Here is a 20,884-nt window from a genome sequence, read left to right as displayed (position 1 = left end):
AAATCAAAGAAATGTACTAACTTTCAAATCTTGTAATGGCATAAATCCAGGAGAAAACGGACACGTGGCTTATATAGCATAGCATGCAATTTTCTCAGAACTCCGAGGTAAATGCAGATTACAGAAATTTCAAGTCCTATAATAGCATCATCCAGGAGTAGATAAAAGCAGCTTTAAAGCATTATATACAAATGTTCTAGCTTAGAACTCTAAGGACTAGAATAGTTTTTTGGGTTTTTTTAAAAAAAATAATGCATACATGTCACTAAGCAGACCACTTGGCTATGGTAAACAAACACTAAATGATGTTGCCTTTAATTAATTGCCACATAGTATCATTAGTATCAACATCTTTAACCAAAAGAGTCTCTGCCAGTCAAGAAATCCAAATAAAATTATTTTCTGCTATTTCTAACGAAAATATTCTATCAATTTGTACTGTTTTACTTTACTTTGTCTTGAAATATCTTAAAGCTTCTTAAATGTATGGCATTTTAATTATGTCTATGCTTTTATAAGGACCTAAAATATTTTAAACAGTTCAGTATCAACAAAAACTCAAGAGACATTCATAGATATTTTTCTTTTACAATTTTTGGATTAAAAGACAAATTCAAACAGTAGAAGATAGCTCACAAATGAGAAGATTTTTATGAAAATATATTTTATCACAATAGAAAAAATTAGTGTTTAGGATATTGGAAAGACAATAGGAGAAACATCAATTAATTTCTATCCAAGAATCTTAATTCCTTTGCTTCTGACAATGAACTCTGGATAATCAAGCCATTATTATCTCACAGTAGAATGCCTACAAATGGAGAATGCTTCAGTATAAAGGCACTAATTTTGCACAAAAGGCACCTTTAAGGAGAAGGTATTAACATTTTTTAACATCCAAAAGTCATAATACATTTCTGGTAAAGATATAAGACAGTGATTAAATATAACCCATATTCAGAAGGGAAATATTTTTGTGTGAAATCTCAACTTACAAGAAAAGAAACAACAGCAATGAACAATTGTCAGATTAAGCATGTGTAAACATTCTAGGCACTTATGGACGATATGAAAGCCACTGTAGCTTTTTCAATTTATGAACTGCTTTAGATGCATTCATTCATTTTGCAAACTGTGAATAAAGACTACAGTTAATCATTTATTTTGACATAGAAAAATTTGTAAATGTATCTTAGCAAGTCTTTTGAAATAAAACTAGAACTAAATACCAAAACATAAGTGACAACTATGTGTTCACAAATATAAGTGACTTTTAATTTATCTTTTAAACTTCTCTGGATCCTCCAAATTTTCTATAGCAAATAAATTATTTTTGTTATCAGAAATATGGTTAAAGGCATATGTCTATGTCTTGCTTATGCAAGGATTTTATCATACTTCTCAATAAATTTTGGCCCTATTAAGCACATGAATTCTAAAAGTGAGGTCACTCCTACAAAACTGACTGCAAACAAAAAGGCTTTTGCCAGCTACTCATAAATAACTCAGAAAATGAGCATAGTTGATCTTCTCTCACATACTTCTGGAAGCAGCACAGTCTGTTATAAAGGAAGCTGGCCTGTAAATTAAGAGACCTGACTACCCTAAACCATTGTATGAATAGCTCATTAGATAATCCTACCTTCCTTTTCCCCCTAAAATTACTAGTTATTCTAAGTCTTGGTTACATAGTGAAATAAGACAAACTAGGCTGGGGGCAGTGGCTCACGCCTGCAATCCCAACACTTTGGGAGGTCAGGCGATTGAGACCATCCTGGCTAACACGGTGAAACCCCGTCTCTACCAAAAATATAAAAATTAGCTGGGCGTGGTAGCGCGGGTCTGTATTCCCAGCTACTCCGGAGGCTGAGGCAGGAGAACCGGCTGAACCCGAGAGGCGGAGGCTGCAGTGAGCCAAGATCGCGCCACTGCATTCCAGCCTGGCGACAGAGCGAGACTCCATCTCAAAAAAAAAAAAAAAAAAAAAAAAAAGACAAACTTTTTCAACCACATCTTAAGGGTACAGTAAAATTAAGTAACCACTGTTGGAGAAGGAGAAAAAAGAAATTAATTTTAGGTGTCACAGAATTTCTCCAAGCATCTTACAAATCATTCCCATCTGGTTGAACATTTTGTGTTGAAATTACAGAGAAACATCAACATCTGGCTCGAAGATTGTAAAGCCATCCCATCAGCAATATTTTTTTCTCTTTAAATCCCAATTTTCAAGGACACAGAATGAAACTGTCCCATTCCCATTCTTTTTATTTTTATTTATTATTATTATTTTTTTTTTTTTTCTGAGACAGAGTCTCTCTGTCGCCAGGCCGGAGTACAGTGGCACGATCTCAGCTAACTGCAACCTCCGCCTCCTGGGTTCAAGCGATTCTCCTGCCTCAGCCTCCCAAGTAGCTGGGATTATAGGCGTGCGCCACCATGCCCAGCTAATTTTTGTATTTTTAGTAGAGACGGGGTTTCTTGACCTCTTAATCCGCCTGCCTCGGCCTCCCAAAGCACTGGGATTACAGGCGTGGGCCCCTGTGCCAAGCCCCCAATTCTATTCTTAATACTGCTATGTCACCATGATCACCTGACTTGTATGGAGTGCCTATACTAAAACATACTAGTAAGATAATTTCCCATCCTGCAAACACGTACATATTTTACCTGGCAAAAAATGATCTAGTTAAATTCCTACTAATTTTTAATATGATATCTGTGGTTCCATATTTATAGTTTATTATCTATATCATAACATCTCAGAGTTTTAGAGCAGGAAAAAATTGAAATGATTTTTGCTTATTGTAAAAAGTAGACAAATGCTGAAGTGAATAAAGTAAAAAAAATTCAGGGTATATCCTTTTAGACTTTTTTATAAGTACATACAATCACGTATTAAGAAACAAATAGCTATGTGTTAGCTATTTCTTAAAATACATATACATTTACATACACATATAACTTGTTCTCTACAAATATAAGAACATACTATAAATATTATTTTGAAATTTTTCATCATGTTACAACAGATCATAAACATTTCTCTAAGTCAGGGTGTATATATGTGTATGTTTTTCTTAATAGTAAAAAAAGTTGCTGCATTATTCATTTATTTATTCAATAATTATCTATCAAGTCTATTAAGAATTATGTGCCAGGCACTATTGTAGACACTGGGAATATATGAGTAAACAAAAGACAAAAATCCCTGCCCTCATGAGGGTAACATTCTGGTGGGAAAGAAGGGAAGGGGTAGTGGGACAGAGAGGAGGTTACAAAATGTACCATAATATACCTAATCAATTCCTACTGAGGGGCATTCATGTTGTCAACACTTTTAAATTTATTTTTTATTATTTCTTTAAATTGACAGATAAAATTCTATGTACTTATTGCGTATATTTTCTTTTCAAGTATAACCTCCTCTCTGTCCCACAACACCCTCCCTTCTCTCCCACCAGAATGTTACTCTCATTGTTTGTATATACTTGAAAACATTGTTTTCAAGTACATATACATTGTGGAATGACTAAATATTGCTAATTAGCATTTTTCCTACTATAAACCATGTTGTAATAAATACCTTTGTTCATACTTTTCTCCTCACTCTTAGAAATAATCCTGGATTTAAACTCCTAGAACTGAAATTACTGACTGAAGAAATATGAGATTTTATAATTCTAATAGACATTATTAAATTTTCCTTCAAAAGCTTAATACCACTTTTTAGTCCTACAAACAGCACATGAAGTGTGTTCTCCCTCATGCTTATTTAAAAATTTTTTCAATTCTGCTAATCTTTTTTTTTTTTTTTTGCAGATACTAAAAATGGTCTTTTATTGAAAATGTGTGTGTAAGCATAATAATCATGCCAGTACAAAAATTTAAAAAGGAAATATTACAGAATAAAAAATACCAATACTTTTAAATTACATTATATATCTCAAAAAGAGGGGAGAGTTTATACCTACATGTTAGTCTGTCTCAGTAATGCATACTAACATTACAGTAACTGATAACTGAGTTTTAGTAAAACCAAGACATCTGCAAAAGGTACAATTTAGACAACTAGATAACACCACTGATATAACATTCTGTTTTCTTGAGTTATTCTTTTTTTTTTCTTTTTTATTATTATTATTATTATTATTATTATTATTATACTTTAGGCTCTATGGTACATGTGCGCAACGTGCAGGTAAGTTACATATGTATACATGTGCCATGCTGGTGCGCTGCACCCACCAACTCGTCACCTAGCATTAGGTATATCTCCCAATGCTATCCCTCCCCCCTCCCCCCTCCCCACAACAGTCCCCGAAGTGTGATGTTCCCCTTCCTGTGTCCATGTGTTCTCATTGTTCAATTCCCACCTATGAGTGAGAATATGCGGTGTTTGGTTTTTTGTTCTTGCGATAGTTTACTGAGAATGATGATTTCCAATTTCATCCATGTCCCTACAAAGGACATGAACTCATCATTTTTTATGGCTGCATAGTATTCCATGGTGTATATGTGCCACCAACAATTCTGCTAATCTTAATGGGCTCATTTTTTTTGCCCTCAGCAATGCTGAGCATCATTCATAGCTGCATATGTTATTTACATTTCCTCTGTAAGTTATCAGATGCTTTACTTATCAGATTATTTTTCTTATTAACTTGTAGGTGCTTATTATGTATTTTGGCTATTAACCCTTTCTTATAGTGGTTGTAAATATATTTCCACCAGTTTATTATTTGCATTTTAAATTTTATTATACTTGTCACCATACAAGCATTTTCATCATTATGTGCTCAAATACACAAATCTTTTAGGGATTCCATGTAGACTCTCACTGCCACAGTAATTTTTTTCTTCTAGTCGACATAGCTTTATCTATCCTTTCAACAATTTTAAAGCTAAAAGTGGTGAAGGACCCATCAAACTAGGTGGATAAACTCGGACTAAAAGCACCATAACTCCTCTTATTGTAGCACTTATAGAAATCTGTCAAAATTCCTTTCCAGGGGATACACTGATTATAGCTTACAAATAGACATTTATCTATCTATAATTTTCCAATTTTCTGAATAAGATGCTGAATTCCATTATATTTGAATACTCCATTCATTATTAAAATTAAATAGTTATCTAATTTGCTGGTTATTCTCTAAATCAGCTGTTCTCAAAGAATCCCTTCACATATTGTCTTTCAGAAAAAATATTAAGATATGCCATTAAAATCTTAAAATGGCAATATTTTTCTAATTTACTAGGAAAAATAAGCTGGAGAATAGAATTTTCTAAATTTAAGATTTTCCTCTATGATTTTTTCATAAAGTTTTGACACCTCCTACTTCTTATCTACCAAAAGCACTGTCAAATGACAAAAATAAATATAAAAGGAAAAATTATTTTAAATAAAATAAAATATTCAATAATACTTATTGTGAAATGTTCTCTTTATCAGAATACACGATTTTACTTTTGGTTTTCATTATCTTTATCTAATATAATCATATTTTCTGCAGGTTAAAAACTCTTCATACTTCAAAGAATATACCACAACATTCAGGCGTTCTTCTACCTATACAAGTTTAGAACTGCAGATAAAAATAATTTGATTATTGTATTTGCTTTAGAGTTTGTTTTCTACAAATTAATGACAATTGGGTTGTCGATATGGACATTATATTATTCTTTCAGTCGATTAACAAATAGTTATAGTTCATGTTTTGTATAAATATTTTCAAGTAATGATGGCTTTCCTCAATTTAAACAGAAATTCCTAAGAATATTTATTCCACAAGCACATTTATAGAAACTATTCTAAACATTCAATAATTATTTGTGAATGATTAATAAGTTCAATGTATTCAAAGTATTTTAAGAGTTCAAAACAAAAGGCTCAGACTTTTAAATTACAAATATCAGGAGGTCAGTTTAGAGACAGTGAGGTAAGCTATAAAATACAGACTCAAATCTTACCTGAAAATGATGTTTACTCTCAAATGGGTGCACAAAAACAACAATAAAGGTGGGGGGAAGACTGTGTGTGTGTGTGTGTGTGTGTGTGTGTGTGTGTGTGTGTGTGTGTGTGTGTGTGTGTGTGTGTGTGTGTGTGTGTGTGTGTGTTGAGAGAGAAAGGGAGAGTAGGGGAGACGGGGAGAGAGGAAGAGAAATGCATGCTAACAACTGATGAATCTAGGTAAGGTTTATATAAAAGTTTATTGTACCATGAAAATTTTTCTGTAAATTTCAATTCTTTAATGAAAAGTTTCAAAAATTCATTGAGAAAAATAAGAAAGCATATACAGCTTTGGTCTTTCCATTAGGGCAAATCCATCTTGGGCACAGTGCATAAAGATATACTCCCCTTTAAACTGTAGCTTTTGAAATTTCAGCATGAAACAATGATAAAAGGAACTCTCCCCACCATTGCCCACACTGTCATCTCCATCCCCACTGCCCAGCCAACCTGTTCCAAGTTCAAAAAATTAACCTACAGTTTTAAGCATGACATTCTTTTGGATAAAGTGTAAGTTTTAAGCACAATTGTTATCCAGATGAAAAAGTTGTGCTAAAGAGAGAATGGGGGCACATTCACAATTCTATTACTTATAAGGCAGTTAAGCACTTACTTTTGAATAAAGATTGAAAAAATCTCTCCAGCTCTAACCAATGTTCTAAGTAAATTAACAACCTCTCAATGAACGATATAACTGTAGCTAAATATGAATAGCAAATGAACAGGAAGACTGATTTTATACCAAAGTTTTCTTTGTAATATGTTATTTCATAAATTGTTATTTCTTTTCCTATAAGCATTTCTAAGAAATCCAGTTTGACCAATATCCATGTTATAATACTAGTTTGGAGTCCTATTTTTACAGACTACATCTGGATTTCTGATTCATCAGGACATATTGCAAGAATGCTAACCTTTAGAACCCTTTCTTCCTAACAGTCAGCAACTCAGATCCCAAGTCCACAGGCAGGGATCTACTGATACCATACTCTAAACTACCTACTGAATCAAGGCAGATAATGTAAGCAATTAGGCAGGACAGATAGGACCTTTAGAAACTAGCAAGCTCATGACACAACTAAAAATCTGCTATTCAGTTCCAGCTTATTGTTGCCATGGCAGAATTAGTAGATAGCCTCACTTTTCAAAAGGAATTCGAAATATGAACCATATACAAAACTTCCTAAAATTCATAAGGTTAATGTCCTTTAAAATTTTTTAAACACCCAGTAGCCAAACGAAAACCTCTAAATGCTTCTACCAGGTTCATCAGTTTGCAACCTCTGTCTTAAAGCAGCAGTTCACTTTTAAAAATCCAAGGTCTGGTTCAGTGACAGAAAAGGGCATACATTAATTTAACTTTTTTTTTGTATTCCATTTAATAGGTGACACTCATATATTATTTGAATACGTCTCTTTATATTTAGTTTTCAAAAGTAATTCTACAAAAAACTAATCTTTAAAAAATCGATTATTTCAAGGAAAGTTGCACTCTGTTAACGGTAAATCTTTAAACTTAACTGATTCTGTATACAGAAAATCAGGAAAATTATTTTTCAACTTGTTTTTAAAGAAAACAAGTTTTTCTTCATCCCAAGCATAACAAAGTACAAAAGAGAGATAGTTACCTATTTTGCATCTAGTTTTTTTTACTACAAATACTCACCTAAGGATGCATAAACAAATTGTGCCTCCTGATGTCAGTCTGCAGAATCCAAATCTCTGTTTACTTTCAATGTCTGTCAGTACAAAGGTAAAGTGCTGTCCAACTTGATTCTGAGACACCCTAAAATATAGTAACATTAGGAAACATTGTGCCTTGTTTGACAATTTTCTTCAAGAAAAACAAAAACAAGAGTATATTTATATGTGACATTGGTTTCATCCTTCTAATCAGCTGGTTCTTGAAGCTAGAACTATGTTCTAAAACTAGAGTAAGTGTGAAACATGTAAAGTAAACACCAAAATAAGTTGTAATACCTCACAGACTGAACAGTTCAGCATATATTAATCTCTCACTAGGAAATCATAAGGTAGTCTACCATAAATGTTCATAAGACTAAAAGTGCTCCTATTTCATAAATTATCAAAATATTATTACTGAAACTGTAGAAGCTAGAAATGATGACTAAGTCCTTTTCTTCAACTTTAGCCTCTATTCTTAATTATTCTAAAATTGCTTAGATAGCAAATCATGTCACTTTAGAATCTAATGGCAGACACCACCAACTCTGTTTAATTGCTTCTCCTGTTGACATTCTCACCCAATAAAGTACCCTACAAAAATACCCTTGGTATATTTTTTCTAGAATTCTCTTGTACAGCTATCAATATACTGAGGAATAAATTTCCAAGTATAAAATAAGAATATAATTTCTACCAAAAAAACAAAAGGCTTATCGGCTAAGCTGTAAAGAATTTTAGTCAACTTTGAAGTATCATACTACCATAATATGTGTCACACTTTGGTATAAGGGGCAATATAAAACATTAGATTGAATCTTTATTTCTATTTAAAATATATGAATATATTTCCTAGTACTGGCTGTAATCTTGCCATTAGATAACCATAACCGAACTTTCGCTTCCTTGTCCCAAAATAAAATATCCATGACGCCTACACTTTGGTTTTGAAATAGCCATAGGGATTGTGCAGAAGGAAATAAATTACTGCCAGTATCAATGCTACAAACAGTTTTGTCAGGAAATGCTGCATTTCAAATGCTGAACATTTAACAACTACACTTTTCAGTGGATAGGTTTTTCTTACACTTTAATAAACTTAAAAAAAAAAAAAAAAAAACCCTGTAGTGACAAATGTGACCTCTAGTGCCCAAGATTCATAATATCCTTTTTGTAGCTGGATCCTAAATCTTCCTTACTATTAATATGAAACTTGTAACTTTTTTTGGTGGGGGTAGGGCAATGATTCCTCAGATAAGGTAAAACAAGGAGTATCATTCATCAGCAATGCTTATTAGTACTGATTAGTCCATCATTCAGAAGGCTTTATCTTTAATACAGTAAAATCATAAAGTCTCACTAATACTTACTTTAGCAAAGTATTTTCCTAAAATAAATATTCTTTCAAAAACCCTTCATATCGCCCTCTTAAGTAAACTGAAAATAGAGTATAAAAGTCACATGTAAAACAATAAATGATCTGTTGTTATGCTCACAGGGCTGTATGTTCCATGAAATTTCAAGTCTATGCAATTTCATCATTCAGTATTTGTTCAGTGAAATATAAAAACAAGATTTTCAAAACTAGAGGAGTTTCCCTATAGCTTTCCATAGTATTACACTATCTCTAAAAAGCTATTATTGAGAGACAAGTAGCCATGAGTTTTACAGCATGACACAGATGGTCTTTTCAATGAGGATGAAGTGAGATAGAAACCAGGAAACATACATCAAGACATAATTCTAAGACTCCAATCAAGGTCATATTCGTATTTTTTTCCACTAGTGCTCACAATTTCTACCTGAAGAAGAGAGAATAAAGGGAAAAAACAGAACCTGTTGGCAATGTGTTTTCAGACTTGTCTTAACTGGTCATAGTAGAGAAAATAAAAGATGTGATTTAAAAGGCTTCCTCTTCCACATATTCATTAATTTTCAACCTCTTTTCAATCTCTAGCCTTTTTGTGAGAAGCAATAAAGAGAAGCAACATTTTATAAAAAAGCACATGTGATCATTTTTAAGTATGTACTATAATAATCTACATTTATTTTAAATGATACTTATACTGTACCTTTCAACGTCAAAGGGAAAACAGAACTTGGGCACACTCTGTAGTATTTCCTACAAATGGAAATTTCAAATAAAAGAAATAAGTTTTAGAATATTTTTTAAGATGCAGTTAAAACTTCTTTGAGACATTTTCTACGAGAAAAAGTTGCTTTCTTTGTCCTTAAGAAAAATAGCACAGGTTCCTAGACTAAAATAATTGATTATTAAAAAGGAATTAAGTTTGTGCTTTGGCAGATTGCACTGACAATGCCACAGAAACCCCAGGGGGGAAAGGCCTGGCCTGAAGGGTATTAACACCCTTCACATTCCCGCTGGGATTCCCTTCAACAAGGCCATATGGATTTTACAAGAAGCACCGCACCATATGGGTAAGCTACGTCTGCTGCTACTTGTACCACAGTCTAGCCATAGGGACTTCTGACAGATCCTGGCTCAAAAATATAAATGTTGTTTCAATTAAAATGCAGGCAGAGAAAAGGGAATGAAGTTGGCAGCAGAATGAATTACTGAGAGGTATAACAACTCTACATGTCCCATAGTCAAACAGTTTAAAAAAAAAAAAAAAGAGAGAGACTTTCTATAGCCAAAGAAACATTTACATGATTCAATTCTTGGTATTAAGTTTTATCTTAACACTCTTAAAGAAATGTGAACCTAAAAACAAGCTTTCAAAAATATAGCTTCTATTCTGTGCACTTTCATTTAAGGATTGCCTAATATGAAAATCAATGCTTTAATAAACACAGAAAATAATCTGAATGATTTTGAAACCTTCAGTTATTTAACAGTCATTAAAAATAATTTTAAAATCTTTTAGAAACCATACACATTAAAAACTATAATAAAATACAAATAATTATCAGCTACTTGGCAAACAAAGTGTTAAAAATCTATTTTGTTATATTTGAAAAATAACTTAAAATTAAGTCTGATTCAAAAGTTAAACTTTAAACTTGAAGACAACATCATACAACTTCAAAGTCAGGCAATTTTACAAGACAAAGAGTTTTATAAGGATGTTTCCCATTAAAAAGAGCAAATATCTTAATGCAGCAGTCATCCTCACTGAACAATATTTTTGCTACTACTTCTTTGCCACTAAAACTAAGGTCTATAGAAGTCATCAATATCTGAATATTTAAACCCTATACATAAATATAGCATTGAGTGTTTTAAAGTAGAATTTCTTGCATTCTTTTAAAAAGGTAGACTACAATAAAGTGTCAACTAAAAATAAAACATTATAAAATTCCAATACCAATACCTAAGAAAGCTTCAGTGCCTTAATGCACATAAGCAGAAAGAAAAGGATCTTGCAAAAAAAAAAAAAAAAAAAAAAATCATCTACTCTTAGGGCAGGGTACCCTGGATTGCTTATAATCATAATCATGTACCTTTAAAAATATGAGCACAGACTCCATATTAAGCAAAAGCTAACTGTTTCACCACTGACAATATTTTGTTAAATGTAGTTAAAAGAGTCACTAAACTTGCAGTAAGTTAAATTCTGTAAACTGAAAAACAGTTCATTGCAAATGAGACCAGTTCATTTTCATTTGACTGTTGCTTAATCCTTATCTTGTACTTCATAAAGTGAAACCATTCACCATTTTTACTATACATGTGAACACTATTCAGACCTCCTCCTATAAAATTGTCCACATAATTTCTGTAACAATAAAGAACATATATTCAAAATTCAATATCTGCCTCTAAATACACAAATTAGTAATATATTTCACATCAATTTTAAGACTCAAATTAAGACGAACGCTTCCCAGTTAGTTGCTCAATCTTTCACACCCTCCCTCTCCCTTCTTCCACAAGCAACACACATGCATACACTTCTGCGAAACAGCCTCAGCTCGCTTCCCAACTGGCAGAGGCATCCCTCAGGGGACAAGTCTTTAAACCTCCGCACTCTTTAAAATTCAACCAGCCAGCAGGTCTATAGACTAGTGTATAAACAGTATAGACAAAAAAAAAAAAAAAATCCACTCTCAGCTTATGTCAGTGACAAAGCAGCTCAGCAGTTGACTGTTTCTCCCCTGACAGTATAAACTGGGTTTACACAGATCAATAGCTGGAAGTCCTACCTAGCTCCCAGGGCTTGGTTTTCTTCCTTAATTACAGGTGCTATTGAAACTGAAGTGTAAAAAGAAAAGAGAGAGACTTGGAGGGAGGCATAAAATGCATGCAAATAGCTTTTATGGATCCTCTTAGCAATAGTATTAATTGAAAATTATACTTCCACATTTATTACAAAAGTGTGTATGAAGGCTGGTATTTTCACTACACAGTGTTTTTAATATGACACATATACAAACACACACACACACGCACACACAAAATCCTAGGTTAGCATCCACAGATTACGTGAAAGGTTTAAGAAAATACTCTTCAGAAGTTATCAGTTTTTCCTTTTTCTACAGACTTTTGCTTTTAAAGAATACTCCTTAGCCAAGAAAAATTATTTGGGATTCAGAATCCTCCTAACTCTCCAAAATATTTTATTTTTATGCCAAAAGAGTATATTGGCTAACACATGTCAAATGATAAAAATAGGAATAACAAAAAGAATCGATGGACTAGAATACAAAATTATGAACAGCAAAATGAAAGAAGTAATAATACATATTTCTGTGTATGTCCTAAAACAGCACTTCTACTATCATGTTAATGACTGGAAACAAGGACTGATGAAAATTTACAGCACTTCTACTATCATGTTAATGACTGGAAACAAGGACTGATGAAAATTTATATTTTGGGGGGTTTTGGGTTCCATACCAGTGTATCTCTAGTAACAAGCATTACAATGAAACTGATCTTGTAAGAGAGAACTAGAGCCAATTGCTAGTGTTAGAGTGCTATATTAATTATTTATCCCATCAGGTTACCATTTAGCACCATAAATTGATCAACTGAAAAGGAAAACAAGCATTTAAGAAAGAATTTACTTCAAAAAAAAAACACTAAAGTTTACATCTTGATCAAAGTTCTTAGAATTTGTTCTTAGAACAAAGGTCTTTGAATTTATCTGAGAAAAATCTAAGATAAAATGAGATGTGTCATTGTCGATACCACTAATTGTTTTTCCTCCTTCTCAACCACTTTGTCCTCCACTGTACACTGAAATTTCAGAGCGTTCTCTGAAATTCCATAGTTTCTTCTCTTCCCTACTCAGTAAGATATACCTGTAGGCAATCTCATCTATACCCATAGTTTCAACTACAACTACTAAATCTCTTAGTCTTGTAGTTTAGATATTTCTCCAGGATTACGGCTCTAACTACTTTCTGGTATGACTTTCTAAATGTTCCCAGACACCTCTAATGAAGAATGTACAAAACCGAAGCTGTTCTTTTACTTAAGGTCCTTATCACCTAAACTGGCAGCACTATCTACCTAGTTACCCAAATCAGAAACATGGTAGTTACCATGACCCCTCCTTTTCCCTGACCCCCACATATAATTAATCACTCACCAAGTCCTTTCATTCAATTTCATAACTATCTTGCTCCAGATGTTCTCAATGGAGGGTGGAAAGGATTAGAAAGAAGATGAAGAGGTTTTAGAATCACTTGGGAGTGTTTTTCAAAACACAAATTTGATTGCCTACACGAAACCCACAAGGGCCCTGAGTCTTTAACTTCAGTTTGAATAGCACCAATAATTAAGGACTAGGAGTAGCTATATCAGTTAAGGGTGCTTAATGTATATAAGGAAAAGTTATACTCTCATAGCAAGAAATGACATGGTTGACTTGTTCAGAGACTGTTTAATTCAACATCTACCTCATGGACCCAGAAGTCTTCCCTCCTGCCCTGCTGGGCTAAATTTGTTGGCTTTTTCCTCAGCTATCTCTACTCATGATCACAAAATGAGCTACCAGAGTTCAGCATATCCCATGAAGATACAGCAGTGTTCAGTGAAAGAAGCCTCCCTTTCTGTCAGTCTTTTTATCAGTGAGGAAACCTTTCCCAGAAGTCTGATCCCTGACTTTCCCATTACATTTAATTAGCCACAGGGTCATAAGCCACTCCTAAACTAATCCCTGGCAAGGGAAATGGTTATCTATGCTCAGTTTAGCCTTAGACTAGTTAGAGTAAAAGTCAGAATTCAACCCATTCGTCTCCCGATAACCATGACACATGTAACTATAGAGAAATACAAGTGAAGTATTATATTTTATTTCTTAAGAATCCTCATAATGATATTAATCAAATATTATGTTTATACTAAAGTTCTCAATAAAAGTACTACACCATATCATATAAGGACAATTTTAAACTATCTGTAATTTTATTTCATATGAATAACACTTTCAGAATCATTTTGCTACAACTAAATGAGCTACTTGTCCATTTTAATCTAATTTTTCACAAAGGCCATGAATTTCTGAAAAGATGATTACTTAATTTTGAATATTATCCCCCAAATAAGTGAGAATTACCTAATACTACACATTCATTCAATTTATTTATACTTTACACAAGAGAGTAATAACTGAGATTCCCGAACAGCACTTAGATGTTCCAGGGCACCACAGCAAACTCTCAGGGACACCATCAGGTATTTTAAATTTTCAAGGGAAATAAAGTTATATTAACAGGGTGATTAAATCAAAATGCATTTTATAGGGAGAATTATATTAATTTGTCAAATTACAGAGATAGCCTCTCTATCATCTTTTATTTTTTAAGAAGTGTTCTGCTCCCACTTATGATTGAGAATATGCAGTGTTTGGTTTTCTATTCCTGTGTTAAGTTTTCTGAGGATGATGGTTTCCAGCTTCATCCATGTCCCTTGGAGAATATATTTTTAAACTTAGGGCCAAAAAGGAACTGTCAGGACAACTATGCCCAGTGTGGAATTTTTCTCTTGGATTTTACTTTTATGTAGTGTTTTCGTTAGAAATAAATCCCTCTTTTACCCCTCCTCCTTAAATTAGGGAAAACACTCTAAGTCTGTGAATTCCAACACTAAAACTACATAGGTTATTAAATCTGATCAAGTTATTTTTCACTATCAAGAATTTAAAATAAATTTATATTATTAGAATATTAAAATAACTGCCATGAAGCAAATACATTCTGCTATAAAAAGAACTATGTTATAAAATATAAATTTCAGAAATTTCAGTTCTATGTGCATAAGTCTTAGGTGATGAAACCTATGCAATCACTTTAGTTTGATCCAATGTCAATGAAAAAGACTAGATTGGAAGCAGTGCAGAGTGACATTACCAAAAAAAAAAAATCAGAAGATTATGCATCTGCAGATTCAACCAACTGTGGATTAAAAATATTTGGAAAAAATACAAATAATACATATAAAAAACCAATATACTATAACAGCTATTAATAGAGCATTTACACTGTATTAGATAGTATAAGAAATCTAGAGATGATCTAAAATATATGGGAGGATGTGCATAGTTACATGCAAAACAAAAGTCCCATTTTATATAAAGGACTTAAGCATCTGTGGAATTTTGGTATCCATGGGGATCTCAAACCAACAGGATTACATATACACACACATATTCCATGTATTTATGTACTTACATATATTATAAAAGTATATATGTATCTAAATATTTTGTGTATGTATATATTTATATATGTTATCTATATTTACAACAAGACAAGTGGTGTGCTTGGCAAATAAAAGGCAAAATACATTTATTCTCATTAGTTTAAGAAAGAGAAGTATTTTTAAAAATCAAAATGTATACATAAGAATATGGGTTTCCAAGGGTTGTTCTTTTTTTCAAAAAATTCTATTAAAAACTGTCTTCAAAGTTATGCCCCAGCCAGGCATGGTGGCTCACACCTGTAATCCCAGCACTTTAGGAGGCCAAGGCAGGCGGATTGCTTGAGCCAAGGAGTTCGAGACCAGCCTGGGCAACATGGTGAAACCCTGTTTCTAAAAAATATACAAAAATTAGCCAGGCATGGTGGCATGCACCTATAGTCCCAGCTGCTCAAGAGGCTGAGGTGGAAGGATGGCTTCAGCCCTGGAGGTGATCGCACTACTTCACTCCACTTCACTAGGTGACAGGGACCCTCTCTCTTAAAAAAAGTTGTGTCCCCAGGTTAACACTAGCTTTTAAGCAGGGATTTGAATAGAAATTACCCAGCTCTATCTAAGAAAAAGACATTTGGGAAGACTACCACTCTTTTCCCTTGATAACCATATAACCTCCTACCCCCTTCAGACTAAATATATCTCTGCTTCATTCACTCCTATACTAACTAGTAATATTTTCTAGATCAAAGAAAATAGATCATAAAATAGAACACTGCCCATAAAGCAATCATTTAAATCAAGATAAGTAGACTTAAGATAAGTAGGAAAATGCTTCAAGTTTTAGAAAGAAACAAGTTTTACAGCAGTTGACTAATGATCAGTTACCATGACTCCAACCCACAGCTATGTGCTATCGAGAGTAAAGGAAATACAATTCCTAATTTTCAAAACTAGGGAGACTTTAGATCATTAGAAAATAGATGTGTGCAACCCAATACGTACATTTTAAAGTACGTGTTTTATTGAAAATAAAATAAAATTATATTCTTAGATTTAAAAAAGAAAATAGATGGATAGTCACATGTACACAAGCACACACACATTAGGCAGCATATCAAAGTAGCCAAGTGCATGACGTACTTAACTCATTCAAATTCTGGTTCTGCAAACTACTGGTTATGTGCTCCAGTTTCCTCATCTAGGAAATGGGCAAAAATTAGTGTCTATCTCATAAGATCACACAAGGATTTATTTGAGGAATTTATATGAGGATTAAGTGAAAATAAAACAAAAATCCATATAAAATGATTAGGATAATATCAAGCACATTAACCACTCCCAACAACTGTTAGCTCTTTTATTAGTCAGCTATTTGTTCTAATAACTCTTGTTATATGAATTTAAATTCATACATATTTAACAAGTGTTTACTAAGCACAGTACAATATTAAAGGTCCTGTGTCCAATGCCTGTTGCCAAAACTTTAACATACTGAGATATAACATGATGAAAAGCATTATACTGAATAACTTATCTGCTCTTTTGAAGATTTTTCATGTATTTTGTAAGTAGGTATGGATGTGGATACAGATGTATGTACAAATATATATTTGAATATATGCAACTACTTCTATCTAACCAAACACAATAGAAGCAAACACTGTTAACATTGCAAAGTTATCCGATGTACATATCTGATGATTTCATCACATACAAAAAGCTTACTTTGGACTACTACATTGGCTGCTTTCTTTCAAATTAAAAATACCTTCAGAGTCATATCAACAGATATTTTCAATTTAAGGGGAACATACTGATCAAATTCTTTTATTCATGTACTTATTCAACAATCCAATAATAAAGATTAATCACCAACTCTAAGTAAGGCACTGGCCAGTTTGAGGAACAGAAGTATTTATTGGTCTCATCTACAACCTAAAAGTAGGCTTGTCTTCAGACTTTGTCTTCAACTATCTTGACAAAGGGTATTGCTAAAGGTAACCTTAGAAAACATCCTTTTTCTATCATTGCCTTGTATTACAGAATTTTGGTTTCTATTTTACTTTTGAAGCAATCTTTCTTTGTTCTTCGTCAGTCTCTATTTTACATTTCTCCTCAGTCTTGTAGACACCAAACCACCACATTATTTCTCTTAGTCTTCACACCTAGTCTATGTTCATACTATCTTTCTGTCATCATATTCATGCAAATATTCTCCATTAACTGCCCAGGCCATATATTAGAAAACTGATTTTTGTGCAACAGATGGAACATAGTGATAAAATATGTTCCAGAGCAATAAATTATAATTAACCTTGGTTTTTTTTTTTTTTTTTTTTCTGGTCCTGCCTGGAACCTAGTTCAGAACTATCCCTAAACTGCTTGTTTTCCCGAAATAGTAAATCCTGTGATAAACCAAATAGGACTCTTGTGGTTGATCTAGTTGCTTCAAGAAACAATAAAGCCTTTAGTTTTCAAGAATAAATCAGGGACCCTACATTTTAAAGGTCTGAAAATATACCTTTAGCTAGTTCTTATATTCTGGCGTCAGTGGCATATTATTAATTATTTATTTAAGCCTTGAATGTCCTGGAAGTCTATGAGACCACCCAGTATAAATGAGATTCATGGTGTATTTGAAAAGTTTGGAAAAATCATAACTGATTGTTCATTCAGTTATTTGGAAGCTTTGTCTAGAGGAACTAAATTATAATTACACAATTTTTAAAAACAAATTATTTAATGAAGACTATTTACTTAAAAGGTATAAAGTCTAGTCAGTACCACTCATATATTTACAAACTCAATGTGAAATTATACAAATAACTAATTTTTATGTATATTCACTTTGCAAATATTTAATACATTAGAATAGCAATCGCAGCTAATAACAATATAGAGTAATAAGAGCATTGGTAGGAAAATTGAAAAATAGTAGGGACTCTAGAAGACAACATATAAATCAATGTGTGGCAGGTCTAGGAGAAAAGTCCCAAAGGAAGAAATCCTATGTAAATAGAGAAATGAAGAGCAAATAAGAAGTTGGCCAGGCTACAGCATGAGGAAAGAGTGGTGGGGGGGAAGTAGGGGTGGTCCTTCCATCATAGGAAAACATATGTGCAAAGAAAGGTCTGGAGTTGAAAAAGAAGTACAAATGTTGAGATAGTAATAAGACAAACTGGACTGAGAAATAACCAGGGGACTGATTATATAAGGCTTTTAGGCCAATTAAAAATTTTGGACTTAATACAAAGGGCAAGGAAACCATTCCTCCTGGCAACACTTTACATATATCTTCTCATTATAATTATCAGTAGCATTCTCTTTTACTTTCAGAAGTATCTGAGTTATAATTTACATTAGTGGAAATCAGCGAGTGTTTGTCTGGGGTAGGGGAAGGAGTGGAATGAGGAATCAGAATGGATATTAAATAGATTAACCAGGAAGCAGCAGGAGGGAACTTCCTGGAGTGATAGATTAATACAAGGTATCTTGAAAAGAATATGGGTTACATAGTTGTATGCATATGTCAAAACTAATCTCATTGTATATTTAAGATCTGCATTTCACCACATATAAATTATAGCTCAAAAATAAATTAATAAATATCTCAGTTTGAACAATAAATCATATGGCTACCCTAAGAGAAATAAAGGCAATTTGAAGGGCTTAAAGCAAGGAAAGGATATGACTGGACTTCAATTTTAGCAAGATCACTCTGGCTATAGTGTGAGAAGGCTGAAAAGGGGCAAGACTAAATGATGGGGGATCAGATATAAGGCTTTTACAGTAATTGAAGTGTATGGCTTGAAATAAGATAGCTGCAGCAAGAATGCAGAAACAGGCACAAAACTGAGATATACAGAGGAGTAAAAATGGAGACATACAAAAGGTAGCTGGATAAAATTTCTGGTGCTCCACAGAGAGAATCTGGTCTGGGACTCGCACTGATTAAAAGATATAAAAGCAGTAAGAGATATTACTATTGTATTCTCCAATGTTATGAAAGATAAATATCCTTCTTCATATTTTTATACTCCCATCAATTAGCAACTTTATTATCATATTCTCAAGTATGAAATCACTAAATTTTCTCTTACAACAGTGAAAACATATATCTTCATTTTCCTAACCACTTGTATCAAGACATAGGTTTTAATGTGTTCAACCACTTTTGATTTTATAATCACAATATGTGATTGATTAGTTAGCAACCAGATCAATGGAGTTAGTGGTGAATCAGAAAGCTCTAGTTGTTCCAGTTGGAAAGATCAGTTGGAACAAGTATGTCTCCAAAGTTTTTGTGGCTGTTTTCAACTTCGGAGGTGCCCTAGGGCCTAATCAGTGCCTGGCACATTACTCATGCTAAGAAAAAATCTGAACTCATGTAAAACGACACCATTTTAGCACCATCAGAATCAATTTGCCCTGATAGACATTTCAAGTAATATGATTTAAAAGAGTCTGCATGCTTGCTTTATCTTCCTAATAAAGACAAGATAAAATAAATGCTTACTCTGTGCCAAGTTCTGACCTAAGCACTTAGCATACATTATCCCATTTAACCTTACAACAACCCATGTTTCATTCCCTCTTATGTGTGAAAAAAAATTAAATAGAGCGACTGAGAGGCTAAGTAGCTTGTCCAAAGTCAAACAACTAATAGAGTTAGGATTTGAAAACAAAGCCTGAAGCTTCAAACCATTATGCCCCAACCCTATGTATTTTTTTTACATTGTTTTCATCGAGATTGCAATCGATAATCAGCAGATGCCTAAATCTGATGCCTATTTGATCCTTATACAATGTATATTATCCATATATATGAAGAGTTAAGATTATACAATAAATACTTCATAACCAAGGTTCAATCTCGTGTATAAAAAAATAAAGGGATGGGGTATGAAAGAATGGTAGGAGATGAGACAATATGTCATAACAAATGTGAGTCTTATCTGCCATAGATTGTTCTATTCCCTTTAAATTATACCGTGAGGCCAAAAAAAAAAAAATGCTACTTATATCTATGCTTACTTATTATTACTAAGAATATCAGATTTACAGTAAAAACATATATTTAACACTTTTCAAGTAATAGACTTATAAATAAGAGCTTAAACTGATTCTTTCTCACAGATGAGCAAAACACCAAGTAATTAAATTTGAGGCATTTTATTTAAAATCTGGACCAGGCACAGTGGCTCATGCCTGTAATCCCAGCACTTTGGAAGGCTGAGGCAGGTGAATCACGAGGTCAGGAGTTCGAGACCAGCCTGGGCAACATGGTAAAACCCTGTCTCTACTAAAAATACAAAAAATTAGCTGGGTGTGGCATTGGGTGCCTGTAATCCCAGCTACTCGGGAGGCAGAGGCAAGAGAATCGCTTGAACCCAGGGGGCGGAGGTTGCAGTGAGCCAAGATCGCACCACTGCACTTTAACCTAGGCGACAGTGTGAGACTCCATCTCAAAAAACAAAACAAAACAAAACAAAAAACTGAAGCAAATTATATGTCATATTCAGAACAAGAGTCACATCAGAACAAATAAATAATACTAGAATAACATAGGCAGGATGAGATTAAGC

At 33.2% G+C, this 20,884-nt stretch overlaps 1 protein-coding gene across 4 annotated transcripts in view; it reads right to left on the bottom strand.

Annotated features, from left to right (window-relative positions):
• Window positions 1-20,884, bottom strand: part of DENND1B (DENN domain containing 1B) — a 265,750-nt gene that overhangs the window by 160,957 nt on the left and 83,909 nt on the right. For all 4 annotated transcript variants that reach the window (XM_054523755.2, XM_024234528.3, XM_024234539.3 and 1 more), the window contains exons 4-5: window positions 9,766-9,815; window positions 7,677-7,796 (exon numbers count right to left, since the gene is read on the bottom strand). In XM_054523755.2, coding sequence (XP_054379730.1) covers window positions 7,677-7,796; window positions 9,766-9,815 — 170 coding nt within the window. The remainder of the gene's footprint in view (window positions 1-7,676; window positions 7,797-9,765; window positions 9,816-20,884) is intronic.

This window comes from Pongo abelii, chromosome 1 (assembly GCF_028885655.2).
Source record: "Pongo abelii isolate AG06213 chromosome 1, NHGRI_mPonAbe1-v2.0_pri, whole genome shotgun sequence".
Classification (NCBI taxonomy): domain Eukaryota; kingdom Metazoa; phylum Chordata; class Mammalia; order Primates; family Hominidae; genus Pongo; species Pongo abelii.
Note: the sequence above shows the minus strand (reverse complement) of the source record. Positions and strands in the feature narration are given on the sequence as shown.